This window comes from Cynocephalus volans, chromosome 10, assembly GCF_027409185.1.
Source record: "Cynocephalus volans isolate mCynVol1 chromosome 10, mCynVol1.pri, whole genome shotgun sequence".
Taxonomy (NCBI): Eukaryota; Metazoa; Chordata; class Mammalia; order Dermoptera; family Cynocephalidae; genus Cynocephalus; species Cynocephalus volans.
In genome coordinates, this window is record NC_084469.1 from 60,473,148 (window position 1) to 60,493,846 (window position 20,699).

A 20,699-nucleotide genomic window follows, 5' to 3' on the forward strand; every position below is an offset into this window, starting at 1 on the left:
CAAATGTAGGCATTTATTTAACTAGGCATTTAACCCAAAGGTAGGCACTGTCTTCAAATGAGAGCAGAAGACATGAGGGTAGTCACTGTATTTGGCTGAATAGTGTATTAATCTACCCAAAACACACACAGAAGGGAGGCTTGATGCCATCCTGGGAAACAGAACAGTTCCTTCTGGGGGCTTCCTCCTTAGCAGAGACAGGTCTTCATCTGCTCCTGACAATTCTAAGACCCACAGTGGATGTGTCCCTGAGGGAAGTTCATTCAGGCTCCAATGACTGGCCAGGGATAATCTGCCCACAAGGGCCAGGTCCCACATCTGCCCTGCTTCCCAGGACAGCATGCTGAGTAAAAAGGAATAAGCAGAACACACAAACAGGCTTGCATGACTGTGTTTATTTGAACCACCAGATCTGTTCCGATAGAGATCTCTCCACACCCTGCCTCCCCTTACATGGAAGGGCTGGAGTCAGGGGAGAGGGGCCTGTTGCTCCTGTCCCTGAAAAGGGAGCTCAAGATAGAGCTTGGGCCTCCTGGTGACTGTTCAGACTCCTCCCACTGCTTGTCCCTGTGGGGACTTAGGATGAGCTGTCCCATCCCAGTTTGGGGATGGGATCTCTTTCACCCCCTGAAAACCCCCAATTGAGGGTGGGGGCTTAGCCCTGGACACCTCATGTTTCTGGGCGGAGAAGTTGCAATCCCTCGTCCATCAGACCTGCTGTCACTTTCCACCCCACTGCAGGAAGGACATGCGTGCTCCCTCACCATCCACTGGGGACCCAGGAGGTTCCTATATGACATTCCTCCCCTTGACCTCAGGCCAGCAGGCGGCTGTACTCTGCCAGGGCAGAGGACTTTTTCACCCCATCCCAGATCCGGGCAGCATAGTGGAACCTGCAAGAGAAGGTCAACCGTTATGGTTGTCCTGGCTGGGGACCCACCCAGCTTAGCACCAGCCTTGGACAGGTGGGAAAACTGAAGCCCCATTTATGACCCAAAATGTGACTCTAACCCTCTTGGAGCCCAGACTCCTTGACCGAGATAAAGGGAAGATGCCAATACTGATGAGAGTTGGCCCTGCGGCCCTGCGGCCCTGCTTCTCCTACACCAGTTTAATAAAAAAAAAAAAAAATGGTGTTTGGGCTTGGACTAAGACTTCAAGTCCCCACCTCCAAGTCTAAACTTCTCTCACTCCACTCAGTGATGACTTTTGTGGGTAAGGGTTCTATCTCCACCTCTGCCAGAGTCTTGTGATGGTGGGAAACATCTAACAGCAGCTGCACAACCTTTTACCTCCCAAATTCTCCCCCCTCCTCACTGGGCCCTCGTTTAGACTAATGGGAGGAGCAGAGCTGGGGCTGAACACCAGCTCCACCCCACTTCTTCCCTTTGAGCCCTGAGTGGCTTCCTGCTGCTGTATGGGCATTCCTGACCCCTTCTGGTCACGGCCAACTGCAAAAAGACCCTAAAAGCCAAGTTAGAGAGGCAGTACCATGCCAAGCTATTTTTCTTTCAGATTTCTTTCTTTTCGAAGTAAGATGAGGCTGAACTGGACCTACTGGCTGTGGACTCTGGACACAGAAGTCATGTAAAGTAGGGGTTGGCGAGGTACTGCAGGGCCATGTGAGAGCAGAGGGAGGAAAGCCAGCAGGTAGGGAAGGAGGAAAATGGAAGGGGACAATGAGACTGTGCTACCCAGTGGGAGCTGGAGAGTGCAGCTCCTGTTGTTCCTGTTGGCTTTCTGGTTCCTACCTCCTGTAGGGCTACATTTTCTGCACTCAGATCTTGGAATAAATCTTCCTTAAGCTTAATTGAGCCCATTGGCACCTAGCAATCAAATGGCACCTATCCAAGCTGTGTGACTTTGCTATGTGACGCACTTCTGAGCATAAATTTCCGCACCAGTAAAATTGGTGACAAGACCTACACCCTGCTAGCTAATCAAGAGAATTCAAAGTCACATGAAGCAGCATGTTGCCTGGCATGGAGGAGGTGCTTACAGATGGTAGCAATCATCACTGTTCCAGAAAAGGAACTTGCGGTCTGGAGAGGAGCTTGATGAGGTCATGCAGCTCTCTGAGAGCCCCGTTGTGTCTGTATCAGGATGGGGCACCTCAAATTGGCATCCTCTACAAAGAGCTCTCTTACCAGTTCTTCTCAGTGAGGATTGTGTGTGATAGCTGTGGCCGGGCCATGGACATCACTTGGCTCCGGAGCTTGTTCACCAATGACTGGAAACTTGGGTGGCCACGGTACCCAGGCAGCAGGGAAAAGAGTGGGCTTGAACCGGGTCCTGAAAAGTTGGGGCAGGGAGGACAAGAGGGACAGACTGCCAGGAGAAGTTCTTCTTCCCAGTTAATAGCATCCTGGGCTTCAAGGAGCACCTCAGAGTTCAGCCCCAGCCCAGCTCCTTCTGTACTTTCACGACTCTGAAACATGCTCCTAAGAAAGGGTCCAAGCACGTTGGGGACATGCTAGAGTCTTCTCTCAGACCAGGTGGGTCCACATTCCTCCCAGACCAAGGCAACCTGGGTCTCTCTGACCAAACCAGGACCTGTCTCCCCGTGGACCAGATTCCCGTGAGGGGTAACCATACCTGCTCTTGGTGGGTTTTCATTCTCTGCTTCACTGTCCATGAAGGGCACCAGGAATAAGTTGACCTCAGAGTCCAGGAAATCAGGCGGGAGCCCCGGGAAGACATTACACTGTAACATGGACAGAGTACCTGGAGAAGAAAATGCTTCAGCCTGCAGGTACCATGTTGTAGGTTTTGGGGGGCGGGAGTAGTTGAGAGTTGAGCCAGGGTCAGGAGACTAGTCTGGGGGTCTCTGTCATGGAATTGGGTCAGGAGCTAGGAGGGCACTGGCCAGCTTGGGGGCGAGTTTGGGGAGCCTCACCCTTGTAACGCAAGTGGGAGTGGGCCATGAGCTGGTCGATCATTAGGTGCATTTGCCGCAGCTTCCGAGGACAGAAGTCCTCTCGGCGAGCTTTGTTCTGCAGGAAGACTGAGGATGGGAGGAGACAGGCCCTGTGAGGCAGACAGCACTTGGCCTCATGGACTCCCCTTTCTCACCTCAAAGACGTGCCCTTACCCTTGAGTTCAGATCACTGTGTAAATATTTACATAATTTCACTTTAGCCTGAGGCCCTTTGCAGGGCAATGCTGGGACCCTAGAGGTGAGTCAGATCTGGTTTCTGCTGTCAAGAAGCCTCCAGTCTAATGAACAAAGACAGATGAGGAAGATGGCCACATAATCAGGAGCATTACAGGAGGAACAAGGGGCTTAGCAAGGCCAGAGGAGGTAAAGAACGTGCCTGGGGTGAGGGGTCATAAATGAACTAGATCTTTGTAGAAGAGAAGTAGAGCAGAGAAAGGACAAAGGCAAAGGAATGTCATGTGCCAAGGCCGGAAGAGGGAGAAAAGGTGGATGGGGGCCACTCAGTTTAGCCCAACACTCATTTCCTGAGCCTTGTGCTGGGAGATGCAAGGGACCCAGAAACAGGAAGACCTGGGTCCTGTCTCATTCTGATCATGGAGCCAGACAGACTCAGAGGGTCATGCTCTTGGTGGCTAGGGTTGGACTGAAGCAGTGGGAATCTCAGAGGAAATAGCAGCTAATCCTTTTTGACTTCCCTCCTCACAACTCTCAAAAGTGCTCCTCCCAGATCCTCATCCCTCCCCTTTCTTGCCATTTCCAGAGTGCTCATGGCTTTCACACCCCGCCCCATTCTTCCTCCTACCTCCCCTTCAGCCCCCAGAAAGACTCTCACCAAGGTGGGGGTAGTATTCGGTGCCTTCATCGGAACCTGAGGAGCTGCTGGATTCATGGCTGGGGGACGGGGTGGAAGGCTTCACCATCTCTGCTGTCTGGAGGAACCTTGGGGTTGGGGGTGAGAGGCAGTTGCTCTTGAACTTGCATCCCATATCCCACAGCCTGGGGGAGGGGGCTCCCTTTGAGATTCTGATGAAAGCTACAGGCATGCTCAGAAAAATGCCACACACACCATGTTTCTCGCACAATTTTAGGAAACTCAAAGACAATCCTCTCAGACACCAATCCATGGATCTATGTCAACAGTACAAATTTGAGTTCATCCTATTTTTAAAAAATACTTTATTTTGTAGAACAGTTTTGGGTTCATACCAAAATCGGACAGAAAAAACAGAGAGTTCCCATATGCCTCCTGTCCCCACATATACATAGCCTCCCTCGCTGTCAATATCTCCCCCAGAGCAGTACATTTGTTACAAATGATAAATCTACATTGACACATCATTGCCCCAAGTCCATAGCTTACTACTAGTATTCTCTTAGTGGTGTTCATTCTGTAGTTTTGGACAGTGTTTAATGACATGTATCCACCTTTATATCACCATACAGAGTAGTGTCACTGCCCTGAAAATCCTCTGTGCTCTACTTATTCATCCTTCCCTCCCTCCCTCCAACTCCTGGCAACCACCGATGTTTTTACTGTCTCCATAGTTTTGCCTTTTCCACAATGTCATATAGTTGTAATCACACAGAATGCAGCCTTTCCAGATTGGCTTCTTTCATGTAATAGTATGCACTTATTATTCTACATCTTTCATGGCTTGATAGCTCATTTCTTGATGCACCACAGCTTCTTTACCCATTCACCTATTGAAAGACATCTTGGTTGTGTCCAAGTTTTGGAATTATTAATAGAGCTGCTATAAACATCTGTGTGCAGGTTTTTGTGTGGACATAAGTTTTCAGTTTATGCTATTTTTAAGTAATTCTTTCAAATATGTAAAAGTAAATAAAACAAACCTGTTATCTAAGATAAGGGATAATGGGATCTGATAAAATGTGTGGATGTGTTTCTCAGAAACAAACTGACTACAATTTCAAGGTACTCGCTTACTGAGAAGCCCACCTGCAGACGACGGCTTAAACACAAGGCTCTGCCACATGTCAGCCCCTAAGCCAATACCCCCAACAGAAAGTAAACTCCACAAGGGCACTATGTTCAATATATTTGTTGTGTGAACAAATCCCAATGAACAATGGTAGAACAGGGTATTTCAGAATTAAGTCACTTAGATCTGGTCACAAGAACCAGCTCCACAGCAAGTCTTTTTTGCTCTTGGCCAGACCCACAGCTCACCCCCATCTCTAGTTATTAATACAAACAGTAAGCTCCCGTTTATCAACTGATTACTATGTACCAGGTACTATGCTGAATGCTTTAAATTCTTTAACTCGATCTGTACAAAAGAGTTTTACTGATGAGGAACTGAGGGGAGGAAATACACATGCCCAACAAGAGCTGGGATTCAAACCCCTGGCTGCCCGACTTTGGAGACATCTGCTTCCTAATAACAGCCCTCCTCTCCCTGTGAGTTCCCATCCCTTCCTTCTGCCTGAACCTTGTGCCCAGAGCTGCTGTCCCACTTCTCACACTCCTAGCTGTTTCCTGGGACCTGAGGCCAAGAGGAACATTTGCAGCCATAGATTCTGAGCCACTCTTATCTGGGGGCATTTCTGGAACCTGCCGCTGCTTCAGGCAAGGCTCCTGCCAGGTTCTGACTCCTTCTCTTTTCCTGCCTGCCAAGTACCAAAGGGACGGCACACATGCCTAGAGGAGATGGACAACAAAACTCCAAGAACCAGACAAGCCAGCTCCTTGTGCGACTCATTCAACAAATTTGTATTAAATGTCTACCTTATGCCAGGTATTATGTAAGTACCCCAGGGACCCTGCCCTCCTGAGGCTTACATTCTAATGGGGGAGAGAAATCATAAGGAGATCTATAGTATCCTGTCAGGAAGTGGTAAGTGCAATGAAGGAAAACACAGCAGGAAAGGTGGGGAGTGGGGGTTGGAGGGGAGGAGAGTACCTGGGGATGCTATGTTAGACGGTCAGAGAAGGCCTAAGGTTGACCTGAATAGCTTGAGGGAGTCTGAGAAGATCTGTGGGCAGAGTGTTTCTGGCTGAGCAATGAGGAGTGCAGAGGTCCTGAGCTACAAGAGGAACAGCCATGAGGGCCACCTATGGCTTTAGTGGAGGGAATGAGGGAAAGCAGTGGGAGAGGCCAGCAAAGTGACCAGATGGTATAGGACTCTAAGCAAGCCATGTATGGAATGACTTTGGATTTTATTCTGATTGATGTGTAAAGTCAGCAGAGGGTTGTAAGTGTGTGTGCATGCATGCTTTCAGGTGGGGTTAGGTGGGGGTGACCCACTCCAGTTTACATTTTAAAAGGGTTCCTCTGGCTGCTGTGTGGAACCTGTGAGACCTTGGGCCACTGGCTCAGTCTCTGAGTCTCTGCCTCTTGCCTCACTCTCCCCTTCCCCACTGTCCCCACCAGCTCCTCACCTGTACAGACTGAGGTCTGTGAACCAGTCCTGGACGACGATCACCACATGGCAGACCGTGAAGAGGAAGGCAGCAATCTGGAGTGACTGAGGGTGGGCAGAAAGGGACAACAAAGTTGAGTGTCCCTTCTGCCCAGACTGGGGTCCCTGATCCTAGGACTCAGCTGAGGGGGCAGCGGGGCAAGGGCCTTAGAGCCTTTAAGCACCTACTGTGTACCCAGCACCATGGTGGCACTTCTTTTGCAGGCCATCCATATATCAGGCAAGGTAGGAATTAGCACTCCCATTTTATACAGTGAATGCTGAGGCTTAAAGAGGAGGGGGTAGAAAATGACTTGCCTGAGGGCATAGCCAGGAGGTGAGCCAGAAACTAAGTCAACAACACATATCTAGCTCCCCATCACAGATCTTGAGAGGCTGGGGGTAGGGCTGTAAAGCCACACCCCTGGGCCTGGTTCAGCTCCCTCACCTGCATCTCAATGTAGGTGTGGGGAAGGTTGTACTCTGGAGGCAGTTTGCGGTCATTGTTGATGAGATGGTCCAAGATGGAGGGGCTCAGGATCGGCTGGGGCAAGGAAGAAAAGAGAGTGTCAGGGAAGGGGTTGGTCATGGCTACCCAAGTTCCACATGCTGAAGATAAGTACATTGCTTATCTCAGGACATAACAAGGTCAGAAATACAAGCTGGCAATTTCTAATTAGTACAATGCTGGTTAGCAAGAAAAGGCTAAAGAAAGAAATTTCAAAGCCGATACACCTGCCTCCAGAACCTTTACAAATCATCACTACTTTCAAGCACCTCATGCCCTAAAAGAAGAAATCTACTTGTGCTAATAAATTTAACATTTACTCGAATGAGTCATGTCCCTTAAAAACTCCATTTGTTGTTAGTTGTTTCATAAGCTTTCAAAACTTTGCTAAGATAATTACTTAGGTCAAAAAATAATTAGCATGAAAACTGGTGATTTAAAAATTGCATCAGTGTATATAAAATAATCAGTGATGAGCTCACCAAATCTTTCTTAAAGGAACACTGAATTTAAAAATGACAAGTGCTAAATTAGCCTGGTATTCTATTGACTTCTTACTGCAACGAGTGGAATTCTTTCAGAAAGGGGCCTTCACAACTGCTCACTTTCCAAAACTCCAAACATTGGGCAATGCTCTACTCTATCTTCTTTTGTTAACTTCCATTCTCCCCCTTACAGGCCTATGACCCAGCCTACAGCTAATTGTTTGTCTCTGGGTCCTGGCAGTCAATGCACAGGGCATGGCACATAGAGTTCATATTACATTTGCAAGTTTTCCACTCTGTGTGTCATCAATGCCCATGGTGACCAGAACTGTTCCATCAACTACAAGTGCTACTTATGGGCCAGGCCCTGTGCCCCAGCTGTGATCCACAGAGTCAGAACCCTGCCCTGAAGAGCTCCATGCACGTAGGGGGTGGAAGCACACACTGTGGCAATGAGACTGGGCAAATCACATGCTGCAACGGGAGGTGCACATGGGCAACAATGGGCAACTCAGACAATGAGGAAGGCTCCCGAAAGGAGGCCACATCCGAGTGGAGTGTTCAGGGAGAAGGCATTAGCCAGGCAGTAAGGCAAGGGGAGAGACTAGCCTAATGATAATGATACCAAGAGTTAAGAGTATTTAGCACCTAATTCATGTGGGGTGCTGTCATTAGGACTTGTATTAACTCACTGAAACTTCACAAAAACCCTATGAGGCAGGCAATATTATTCTCCTCACTTAAGAAAACTGACTTGTTGTGTAATGATAAAATTTAAAAAAACTTAAAAAAACATAAAAACATCAAAAAAAGAAAGAAAACTGACTTGAACAAGGTTGGACAATTCGTTGATGGTTTCAAGTAAACAGATCAGGATGTGAGAAGTATAGGGAAGAGAGACCATGGCGAGGACTTGTGGTGTGTGTGTGGCAGTGAGCTGGAAACTACACCACAGAGGGTGAGGCTACACAATCTAAAAGAGTCAAGCCATATAACTCTGAAGGCCAGGCTAAGGAATGTGGACTTTGAGAGCAAGGGAAAAGCTGAGGAAAGTGCCGGACAAATGCATGACAAGAGTTCTAATGACAGTGAGGAGCCTGAGCACTAACCTCAGGCCAGATCCTGGCTAAGCACTTTGCCTGGATTGTTCCACTGAATTCTCGAAATTCCTAAGAGGCTGAATATAATTACCATCCCCATTCACAGGTGAAGAACTGAGGCTTAAGGGGGTTAAAACTTACTTAAAGTCACCGAGCTGGTGAGAATTAAAAGGCAGGATCTGAACACAGACCAGGGCCCAGACTTTTAAGCACTACAGTAGAAGATCCTTTAGGCTACTGTGTACACGTGGAATGACAGACTTGACAAGGGGAAAACGTAAGACTTGACAAGAGACTAAGGGTAAAGAAAAGACACAACTTGCCCAAAGGCACCCAGCATGTGCACGGCTTGGCTGGAAGCATATGGAATCTATGCAGGGTTCTGACTTAAAAATATTCTGGGATGAGGCTGAATGCAGTATGCAGCAGGGTGGGGCAAGTGGCGAGCTGGCACCTGTGTGTCCAGGAAAACAATCCGCTCTTGGGTAATAAAGAAGTCGATGCCACTGGTCTGGTTGCCCCCTCGTTCCTTCATTTCAGCACTCTGAGCCCGGAAAACATATGCCCTGTGGAGAGGAGCAGGCGGGGGGGCGGTACATAAGAGCTCTGGTTCTCAGTCTTTGACACCTCCATAGTATGACCTTGTGACATGAGCATGTGAGATGTGGTTCCTTGCCTGCCCACTAAGCCTTCCATCTGTGGTCCATGTCTGGGGGGAAGCCATGTTTTGCACCAAATGACTTCACTCCTACCTATAAGTAGATGCATTAGTTCAATTAATGAAGCCAGTAGACTGACGTGTTAAACAGCATAGACTGCCAGGTGTCAAATCCCAGCTCTGCTTCTTCCTGGCTGTATAGCTTTGGGCAAGTTCCTCAACCTCTTTCTTCTCAGTTTCCTCATCTATAAAATGGGGATAACAATACTACCAAAACTCTTAAGATTACTATGAAGTTAATATATATGTAAAGCCCTCAGAATAGTGTTTGATATACAGATATATATGGGTTAGCTATTAATTACCAAGTGTACCTCCTATACACCAGGCACTGGAGATACAGCTCTGAATGCCCTACACCCCCACGGTGAGAGGTAGCTTGGTGTCTTGGTTTGCACATCTTCCATCAGGTGAGTCTCCCTCATTTCTACCTGAGCTGTGTGCTGTGGATATAAGGGCAAAACAGGAAGAGCTGGGCCTTACAAAATACTCAAACAAAAAACAAAAACAAAAACAAAAAATCCGGCACTAAACCTCTGAGTTCAACATGGTGACTCTGTGACTTGGACAAAGTGATTTTACCTCTTTCAATCTGTAAAATTAGGATAACAGTACCTAAACTCTGAAAGGGTGATTTCTGCCTCTCTGAGATGCTTAATGTGTTTTCTCACATGGAGCAGGCATCCTCCCACTTAACAAACACTATACTGAAAGCCTCTTATCTGTCAAATACCAGGATAAACAGTGAGCAAGAAAAAGTTTACGCTTCCATGGAGCTTCTGGTCTAGCTTACAAATCAACAGAATTCAGTAACTATGGGTGTTAGAAAGGTATGTAGCACTCCAAGTGGGGATAACTTAGTCAGTGGAGCTGGGAACGGCCGCCCTTAAGAGGGAAATGACATGGTGAGGGTGAGAGGGAGTTAATTGGACTGTGTGTGTGTACATGTGTGCATGTATGTATATGAGTATGTGTATATAAGCACAAGATGAACACAGAGGAAGACTATTCCAGGCAGAAGACAGGTGACTTGTACAAGGAATCGAAAGCAGAAAGAACAGTAAAAGAAGAAAGAATGTGGGGGAGAAGTTAGGAGCAAGAAGAGGCTATATAGGCTCTTGTGGGGCATGGTAAGGAGCTGGCTACTTTGGTCTATGAGTCTGGAGAAGCCCCTGAAGAGATTTAAGAGGAGTGATGGGATGAGATTTTGGTGTGAGAAGTTCCCCCTTGCTGCTCTGTGGTGAGGACTGTAGGGTGGAAAGAGCAGAGAAGGGCTTACAAGGCCTAGTACCATGTGGCCTCCCTTTGCCTCTCTGACCTCATTTCCTACAACTTCCCTTCTCGTTTACTCTGCTCCAGTTCCTTGGCCTCCATACTATTCTGCACACATGCTGGGGAAGCTCCTACCTCAGAGACTTTACGTTTGCCATTCCCTCTCATTGAAATGCTCTACCTCCTCCAATTCTATTCTCAACTCAAATGTTTCCCTTAGTGCAGCCTCCCCTGACCACCCTATTTGAAACTGTAGCTTTAGCCCCAACACTGCCTCCCTATAACTTCTGCTCCTGTTTGCTATCATTTTCTAACATGCCAAATACTGTATTTATTTTGTTTACTATCTCCCCTATTAAAATATAAGCCCCATGAGGGTAGATTTTTTGTCAGTTTTGTATACTGTTGTATCCCCCAAGAGCTATACAGTGCCTCACATAGTAAGCTTTCAATAAATACTTGTTAAATTGAACTAAAGCAGGGTGACCAGATGAGAAGCTCTTGGCATCCTCCAGAGAAGATATTAATGGCTTAGACCAGAGAGGTGGGAATGAAGGAGAGGAGAAACAGATGAATTCTAAAGAGAATTAGGAGGTAAAATCTATGAGACCTGATGAAAAGAGTTGGTACAAAACCACAGGCTGACATGGCTCAAAAAAACAAGGTGGGCCAATAAGATTCTCTCTAGCTCAGGAGTCTGAACTGAGAGCCATGGGAAATTTTGCTAGTTGGGGGTGAAAGCTGAAATGGAAAGAATGATATCCAAGAGAGCTGGACTGTTCCAAAGTGGAGACAAGTTGGGGCTGGCCCGTGGCTCACTCGGGAGAGTGCGGTGCTGATGACACCAAGGCCACGGGTTCGGATCCTATATAGGGATGGCTGGTTCGCTCACTGGCTGAGCGTGGTGCTGACAACACCAAGTCAAGGGTTAAGATCCCCTTACCAGTCATCTTTAAAAAAAAACAAGACAAACAAACAAAAAAAAACAAAAGTGGAGACAAGTTGAGCTGAAGGCAAGAGTGAGAAAAGAAGTGGGGGATGAAGCTGATCTGGGAGAGAGGCAGAAACCTGGCAACTCCACTTCTAGTGGATATACATCCTCATAATAGTGGTTCTTAATTTTTTCTGGGTCTCCATCAGCCCCCTCTGAGATCTGGTGAAAACTATGAACCCTTTCTCTAGAAAAAAAGCCTGACTACAGATGTGCATACAATTCTACATATATGAGGGTACTTAAAAAGATTCATGGAAAAGTAGAATTAAGAGAATTGAATCTTTCCATGAACTTTTTGAAGTACCCCTTTGTACTGTTAGGGGGTTCACAGATGCCCTAATGCCCATCTGTGGAATCCAGAGTAATATCACCTGCTTTATAAAAAACAAACCCCTATTTTTTTTTAGGTAACTTGAATGAATCTCTGTTCCTTACTACCCCAAGTTGCTACTACCCTTTCTCATCCACCATTTTGATTCTTCCTTACTTAGCTTGTATATCTTCCCCACTCCCTGTCTTTCTCCCTTTCCTTCTCTGCCCCTAGTTTCAGAGCCTATTTCTTAAACTCCCTCCTCTCCAAATTTCACTCCTATGACTTCACCCTTTATCTTCACAATCATATCCTATCCTTACTCAAGAATGTTGTTCAGGCCGGGAATCCTCATGTCTGATCCTCCCCAACCCAAAGGTGACCCAGCAGTACTAAGACTGGTATCGAATCCCCTCCCTGTATACAGATCTCTCTCCTCACTCTATTTCCCAGATCATATCAGCCACCAGCCTGTGAGCATTTGCTCTGTGTCAGGTGCTCATTAAGTTTTGCCTTCTTGACCTAACTTCATCCTACAGAAACCCACTTGGACATGGGTTAATGAGAGGTGAAGTGACCTGCCCAAGGTCAACCCAAAGTCAAATAAGTAGCAGGACTGAGACTGAGGTGGGCCTAAGTCCAAAGCCTTAATGACTATATCATTCCACTTCCTGGCTGGGCTCTGTACTATTTCCTGGTGAGCGATATAGGGAGGGAGGGAGGGAAGAACAGGATTGGGTACTTTGGAGCTACACAGATTTAGTCCAGCCCATAATCATCCTCATCTTATGAAGACACTGAGGCCTGGGGAGGGGAAGCAACTTCCCAAAATCCTTTGAAAAACATAACTTGTAACAACCAGGCCTGCCCTCCCTAGGTAGGTGATCACCTCCCTCATGTACCCCTACATGATGCCCCGCTCACCTCTGGTCCTCCTCTGCAGTGTTGGCTGACAGTAATGACATGACCATGGACTTGCCTGTCCCCTGGAGTCCCAGGACACCAACCACCAACACATCGGTCTGATCCAACAGGTACTGTGGGAAGATGTAGGAAGATGACACTTATAAATGTCAGTTGCTAGGGCTGGAGTAAAATAGAAGACTTCAGACACCACTGTTGTTTGTCCACATACGAAGAAAAATTTCTGTAGTCCCAATCCCCTCAACTGGACAAAGGACCTCTGTCTGTGTTGTCGTGGGGTTATGTGTGGAATGTATGGGTGCAAAGAACAGCATCTGTGAGTTCTGAAGCAGGAAAGAGCCTGATGTGGTCAAGAAGCTAAAAGGAAGTCAATGTGGCTGGGACACAGTGGGAAAAGGGAAGTTTAATCTTGGTGAAGAGAAGGTGAGCAGTATAGGAATGGAAAGGCAGGTTGGAAAAGACAGGAATCGGTAACGGAAGGCTACTGGAGCAGACTCCTGGAAGGCTTCCTGCTTTAGGAAGTTTGGGAAAACATGGGGAAGCATGAGAAGGGAGTGGTGTGCAGGAAAGGAAGATTAGGCCATCCAGGATCTTATCTGTAGGATTTAAGGGCCCTTCAGGAAATTCCTGAGACCTTCACCTCTGGGATACCAGCTCTGCTGTCCTTCACCACCAGGGGGCAGAAGAGACACTCCTCAAGGAAAACAGCTATGTACTGAACTGTGGCTACTGCTCCTTACAATCACCTAGAGAGCTTTAGAAAAAGGGGGTAAAAAAAAAATCGAATTCTAGGTCCAACCAGGGTTAAATATGCTTTAACACATTACAGAAAAATATCTAAAGCTGCCCTGATTAATATGGGAGGCATGGATCACATGTGGCTATTTAATTAAAATTAAACAAAACTGAAAATGACATTCTTTAGTCATGCTAGCCACATTTCAAGTGCTCAAGAACCACAGATGGGGATAGTGGCTACCATACTACATAGTGCAAATATAGAACATTTTCCTCCTTGCAGAAAATTCTACTTAGTGCTAAAGGGTACGGCCTGGAAACTGGCTTTTTTTTTTTTTTTTTTAAAAAGGCTCCCCAGTTGTCAATGTGAGTGGACAGAGGCGGCAGGAGCCACATGACAAATGTGCCTGGCATGTTGTCCTAATAAGTCCAGGCTTCTGGGGAAGGAGAGGGGACACCTCTGGGACAATCTGAGTAGGGGTGTGATATGACAGGTCTAGGGGAGATAAAGCAGAAGAGGGGATATGTGGATTGGGAGACTGGAATTAGGTATGATGGTCTGGGAATGTGAGGTCTGAACAGGGGTTGCTAAGAGAGGGGGGGTGGCAGGGATCTCAAGGGAGTGACATTCAAAACAGTTAACACTGGGACAGCATGGGTTTTGACCAATTAGGACTGGAACAGGGTCCAGGGGACCCCTCTGCTATAGGATGGCACAGAAGATCCCAGGGCTTCTGGAGTGGTAGTGAGAGTATCTCTACCAACCAGTATCAAAATATTTCCATATTTTAATAACCAGCATAGCTGAGCTAGTGAAACTCAGCCCTGGTTGTGTGAGAACTATCTGATCACCCCCTCTCACCACTGCAGTTGCTTAAAAGCTGTCCAGTCTGACACTGCCTACTAAGAGCTGGAGGTAGGGGTGGAGGGACAGAGGGAATGGGGCCTGGGAAAGCTCAGGGCAGAGAGGGACCCCCAAATACCTCAATGGCACTGTCACACCAATTCATCTGGTCATCCACCAACTTGATGCTGTGCTTCATGCGCTCTGGGGGCAATAGTTTGGCCTGGCCCACAACAGCTGGAGATAGGAGAAAGCAGGAGACAGAAGATGCAGTGAGGGTCTGCGTGTGCGGGTGTGCCAGATCCCAACCCAATCCTGCCAAGTCCCAACTCACGGTCCATGGCTGATGGTGCAGCAGTGCCCATGCCTCGGTTCTGGATCTGGTACACAGGCTGTGTGGGCCTCTGCCCCTCCTTCTCCCCCTTGGGTGGTGCAGGGGCTGCAGGAGGTGGTGGGGCGGTGCCCTCAGGGGTAGAGGCACCTGTCATGGCCACAGGCCCCTTCCCTTCCTCCCGTGGCTTCATGAGGACAATGGGCTTCTCCAGAGGGGCTGGGGCAGGCGGGACAGCAGGGGCTGCTGGAGGTGGTGGCTGCTTTGACTATGGGGGTAAGTTTTCAGTCAATGCGGGATTATCTTTTCCCTAATCAATCCCCTCCACCCTCCTTCTGAAGGTTCTTCCCTGCTCACCCGCTCTGCTGGAGGTTTTGAGAGGATGATGGGGGTTTTCTGCATGACGGAAGTGCTTGTCTCTTCGCTGCCATCCTGTGGAGGGAGAGCAGTTACTCAGGAATGGCTCCCCTGGACACTCCAGATGGCCTTTATGTGCCAGATACTATTCTAAATACCTTCTTCATATGTGAACTTCCTCAATCCTACCAACAACCCTGTGAGATAGGTACTATTACCCCCATTTTACAAATGAAGAAACTGAGGTAGACAGAAGTTAGGCAGCTTGCCCAAAATCACACAACCACAAGCAATGGAGCCAGTGTTTGAATCCAGACAGCCTGGCTCCATAACCACATCCTCAACCATTCTGTTCAGCTGCTTCTGCTAGACAACAAATCAAGGTGGGAAGGAGCTAGGGTGCTGGAGCTAGATAGATCTGTGTTCAAACCTGGTTCTATCTCTTGCTGGCTGCGGAACTTGGATAAGGAACCACCCTCACTTATGCCTGTTTTCTCATCTGGCATGTGGGAATAGGAATTCCTTCCTCTTAGGACTATCATGAGGATGAAATGGAGAGAGAACTTGTAACCTGTGCAGTGTGGCACCTGGCAGGTTCTCACTATCTGAGAGCTGCTGGTAGCATGCTGTTCTTGATCACCTCTCCCCCTCAGCCCCGCTCCTGCTCTAGTCAAGCTGGCAAACTGACTCCCACACCTTGCCCTCTTCATACTCCCCCAACTCAACTCACCCCCAATCTACTTAAAGGAGGGGAGAGATCTGAGTTTGAGTCCTGTTCCTTCTCCGGTTCCTCAAGTAACCTTGGGAGACTCTTGACCCCTCACTGAGTCTGTTTTTTCACCCATACATTGAGAATACTTATTTAAATCCTGCTCATCTCACTGGCTTATGGTAAAGAACAAACAAAAAGATAATATGATGAAAGTGCTTTGGAAAGTGGAAAAGTTGAGGGAATAACTACAGGTGGGCTTCCAGAAGGCCAGGGAGGAATGGATGATTCCTAAGACTGAGGCTGTGAGGCGGAGAGATGATGGATAGACATACTCAGGAGGCAGAATATAATGTACAGTGCCTGACTAGTGCAAAGGGAGTGAGGGAGGGGAGAGGACGGTACCCAGGATGAGGCCCAATAGGCTGTCACTGATATGAGGAAGAAAAATGGGAGGAGGAGGAGAAATGGTGGGAAGATAAGGAAGTCAGTGAGGGACATGGAGGATGTGAGAAGCCCATGGGTGAGTTAGGAGGCTGCTGAGGCTCAGGAACAAAGACAAGATCTCAGAGTTGCTCATCCAGGGACTAATGCTGACAGTGTAGAAAGATAGTAACATTCCTCAGAATGATGGAGGTGGAAGGAAAGACTACACATTCTCATTTATGCTGTGACCCAAGAAAAGGAACAAGAGCCCAGCTCACAGTGAATAAATTATTCTTCACTTTTGCAGTTTTATCGGTCACAAACTGGCCTCAACTGTTACCTTCTTCTACCCTATCAGACACCTCTGAGGAGGGCCCAGCCCTAGAAAAGAACCCAGGGGGCAAGTTCTGGCAGTGAGTCAACTAAGCACATGAGAAGAGCAAGGCAGGGTCCGTGCACTCACCAAGGCCTCCTGATTCCCAGATCAAGTCACTCTCTATAGCAGGCAGAATGATAATGTGCTTGAGACTAAGCTGGATCTGGATCTGAGCCCAGGCCCCAAAGCTTATTGAATTTGTGACTTTGGGCAAATCCCTTCACATCTGAGACTCATTTCCTCATTAGTGAAAATTGGATCTATCACAGGTTCTACCATGGGGTAGGAAGGCCCAAAAGATGTAAAGCGCTAGTACAAGGCCAGCACACTGTATGCTGCTCAATAAATAGAAATAGTTACTACTGAGGGCCAGCCCGTGGCTCACTTGGGAGAGTGTGGTGCTGATAACACCAAGGCCATGGGTTTGGATCCCTATATAGGGATGGCTGGTTGGCTCACTTGGGAGAGCATGGTGCTCACAACACCAAGTCAAGGGTTAGGATCCCCTTACTGGTCATCTTAAAAAAAAAAAAAAAGAAAAGAAATAGTTACTACTGTTATTACACAACTCTTTAAAACATGAGCTTTTGGCACCTCTCAGCTAAACTCTCCAATGTCAATTTCACTCACAGTGAAACCCAAAATTCTTTCCAAGGCCTACCAGGTCCTACATGACCCATAACAGGCCCCAGTTATCTCTCTGACCTCATCTCCTATCATGCACCCTCATTCCTCATCCACTGCAGCCATACTAGCCTCCAGGCTATTCCTTGACCACACCAGATGTAGGCCATTTCAGGGCCTTTGCACTTGCTGTATTCTGTCTAGAATGTTCTTCAACTCAGATTTTGACATGGCTTGTTCCCTGACCTCCTTCAGGTATCTGCTCGTCACCTCTTCAGAGATACCTTCTCTGACCATGTCATCTAAAACAGCCCCCATTTATCACTCTCCACCTTCCTACTTCATGAGGGCAGCCAGTTTTATTCACAAATGTATCCCTAGCACCTAGATTACTTCCTGGTATGGTACATGGCAGGTGCTCAATAAACATTTGTGGAACAAATGGACATGTGAATGTGCTCTTGGGTACAGACACTCACCCGTCTCTCTCTTTCCCATGGTGGAATATAGTCCCTCTCCCGACCACCAGGCCCAGAGAGATTCTGGGGGCCACCAGGGCCAGGTTCCTTCCACCGTCGCCGTCGCTCTATCCCATAGAGTCCAGGCTGACTGTGCCCAGACTCAGACATGGTCGCCTATGGAGGGAATAAAGGGATTTCAGGGTGAAAAGAGTCTCTTCCCACTCTACTTGGCTTACCCTGGACTATACGAAGGCACTTACTTTCAAAAGAGAGCTCTGTGGCTGTGGCAGCAATTGCCAGCTGGCTCCCAATACCCATTCTTAACTTCTTCCAAAAAAGTAAAACCCTAGGGCTGGCCTGTGGCTCACTTTAGAGAGTGTGGTGCTGATAACACCAAGGCCATGGGTTTGGATCCCTATGTAGGGATGGCTGGTTAGCTCACTTGGGAAAGTGTGGTGCTGACAACAAGTCAAGGGTTAAGATCCCCTTACCGGTCATCTTTTAAAAAAAAAGAAAAAAGAAAGTAAAACCCTCAGTTCTGAGCTAGGCCATCCAGAACACACTTGTTTGCAGTTAGGTGTGGCCATATGACTAAGTACTTTCTGGCCAATTTTTTGCAGCTTTTGGAAACTTCACTTCACAGATGCTGGCACATGCCTTTTGCCTTTTCCTCCTGCTGGCTGAAAGGAATGTGGGTGTGGAGGCTGGAACTCAAGCAGCCATCTTGGGCTGTGAGGCAAATTAATGGAAGGCATGGTAAAGCCTTGTGGGGGGAGGTGTCCCATATTAACCTTGAATTGCCTATCTCTGGAAGCAGTGAGAAACAAATACACTTCTATTTCTTACTTGTAGCCAAAACCATTCCCAACTACTGAAATGCTCCAACATAAATACAACTCACAGGGGCAGGTTCACACAAAAATGCGATATTCTCCTTCCCAAAATGCAGCAAGACATTTTCTAACAAAACATAATGTGATCCTGTCCAACAACTATCTTGTTTTGTTTCTTTTGTGGCTGGCAGGCATGGGGATCTGAACCTGTGACATTGGTGTTATAAGGCTGCACTCTAACCAACTGAAGCTAACCCACCAGCCCAGTGACAACTACTCTATTGATCACCCATTCCAGGCATATGTGGGGAATGTGCTCCAACACCGAAGGACCTATTTCCACCTGGTATCCCATGCCATTTGAGTATTCTTCTATTCCTGATGGTCTGCTATCCCTCACACTCTGAATTTTACCTCATTTCAAGATTTCGTCAATGTTTAATCTATTTAAGATGTTATACAATGTATGGCTCCCTACACTACCCACTCTCCACCATTTAGTATCTGTTCACAGGTCCCTAGTGAGTGTTTCCCCAGGTGGTTACACATCATCATTCTATGGAGGTCTTTTGAGTACTTAACTGTTTGCAGGATTCTATGGGGCTATCTGCTCTAGCTCAGAGGTCAGACTGGTAAGTGGTGTCCTGCGGGCCAAATGTGGTCTGCCTTCTGTTTTTGCAAACACTGAGTTTTACTGGAACAAAGCTACATCCATCAATTTACAAACTGTCTACGGCCACGTTCTTGATACAATGGCAGAGTTGATTAGTTGAGACAGAGACAGTATGGTCTGCAGAGCTAAAATAATTACTTCCTGGCCCTTTATGGAAAGTTTGCTGACCCTTGCTTAGCTCTTAAGTGCCTGTTAAATCACTCTATGAATCCTTCCCACCACCACCTCAGTACATAATGACATAAACAGGTCCCTGAGAAACTCTCCAGAAATGAAATATCTGTTTACAGGATGCAAGAGTGATTTTGACAGCCAGACAGGGGCTTGCCTAGTTCCTCTCTCCCAGCCACAAACCGGGTTGAAAATTGCCTTCCTCGACAGAGGACAAGGGCCTGTTTACAGGTGCTTATTGAAAATGATTCATTCCGCACTTAAATAACAGTTTACAGTCTCCGATGGAGATTCTCCCCAGAACTTGGGACTCCTCCCTCCTTCGCAATTGTGTTTACACATTATTCTGAACACCTCCGCAGAGCTTAAGTGTCCGTTTTCATGCCTCAACAGGGATTCTGCACCAGCACTAAAGTGTGGGTTTACATAACTATGAAGATCCTCTTCCCACGCAAGTAAGTGTCCATTTGCGTGTTATTCTAGGAACTTCCACAGTCTATTTAATAGCCTCTGTGGGAAGCTCCCCAGAACTTAAAAGTCCACCTACATGCAATTTGGGGACCCCCCTCCCATGCCGTGTCCACGCTCCTTTGGAGATTCCCTCAGAACTTACAAAGCCAGTCAATTTAAGGGTATTTACAGGACTCCTATGGCGACCTCTCAGAAATTAACAGTCTAACTTACGCATTTTGGGGGGGGAGGGGGATTCCTCAGTACTTAAACATCTCTTCACATCTCTTTGGGGATCTCCCAAAAATCTAAGTGTCTATTTGCAAATTACTTGGGGAAACCGTCCCATCTCCTATATGGGAGCCTCTCCCCGTAATTAGGCATCGGTTTACAAGTCTCTCAAGGGGAACCCAACAACTCAAGTTTCTATTTACACATTATTTGGAGAACCGCCCTAGTATTTAAGAATCTGTTTGTAGGCCCTCTATGAGGGTATTCCCGGAAATAGTTTCTCTTCATACGTTACTGGAGAGACCTCCCCAGTACTCTAGGGGAAGTTTGCAGGCTCTATGAGGATCTCCCAGAACTGAAGTTTCTATTTACACATTTGTGTCGTCCCGCCCGCCCCCACCCCCGCCAACGCGGCACTCAACCAGCTGCTGTCAGCTCCCTACTTAGTTCCGTACACCCGCCCAGCGTCTGTTTAACGGTAGAGGCGGGGGCGGGGCTTGGCGGCGCGCCCCGCCCCCAGCCAGTGCGCGTGCTTCGCGCGGGCTCGCGGGTTCCTTACCTAAGGCGGTTGCTGATTGGCTCCTGGGGCGTGGCGCAACACGCGCTCTCCCGTCACGGGCGTGGTGTGGGGGTGGGGGTGGGGTCGGGGAGGTTTCACCACAAGTCACCCGCCTGGAAATGGCGTTTGGGGGCCGGGACCGTGGGAGGGTGAGAGAGAGAAAACGGGCACCCGCCACTATGGAACCGGCTTCGGCGTCCCGGAAGCGGCTCTTAAGGAACGCCAGCCCGAAAGAGGAAGAGGA

At 47.7% G+C, this 20,699-nt stretch overlaps 1 protein-coding gene across 1 annotated transcript; it reads right to left on the bottom strand.

Annotated features, from left to right (window-relative positions):
• Positions 1-375: 375 nt before the first annotated feature.
• On the bottom strand, positions 376-20,699 carry SMG9 (SMG9 nonsense mediated mRNA decay factor). Its single transcript, XM_063111834.1, has 14 exons — positions 20,456-20,699; positions 17,557-17,712; positions 14,943-15,017; positions 14,589-14,853; positions 14,394-14,491; positions 12,673-12,785; positions 8,909-9,020; positions 6,810-6,905; positions 6,342-6,427; positions 3,771-3,877; positions 2,897-3,004; positions 2,596-2,724; positions 2,148-2,292; positions 376-893 (listed from the first exon to the last, which is right to left on the bottom strand). The coding sequence occupies exons 2-14, from the start codon at positions 17,704-17,706 to the stop codon at positions 815-817; spliced, it is 1,563 nt and encodes a 520-aa protein (XP_062967904.1). The 5' UTR covers positions 17,707-17,712; positions 20,456-20,699; the 3' UTR covers positions 376-814.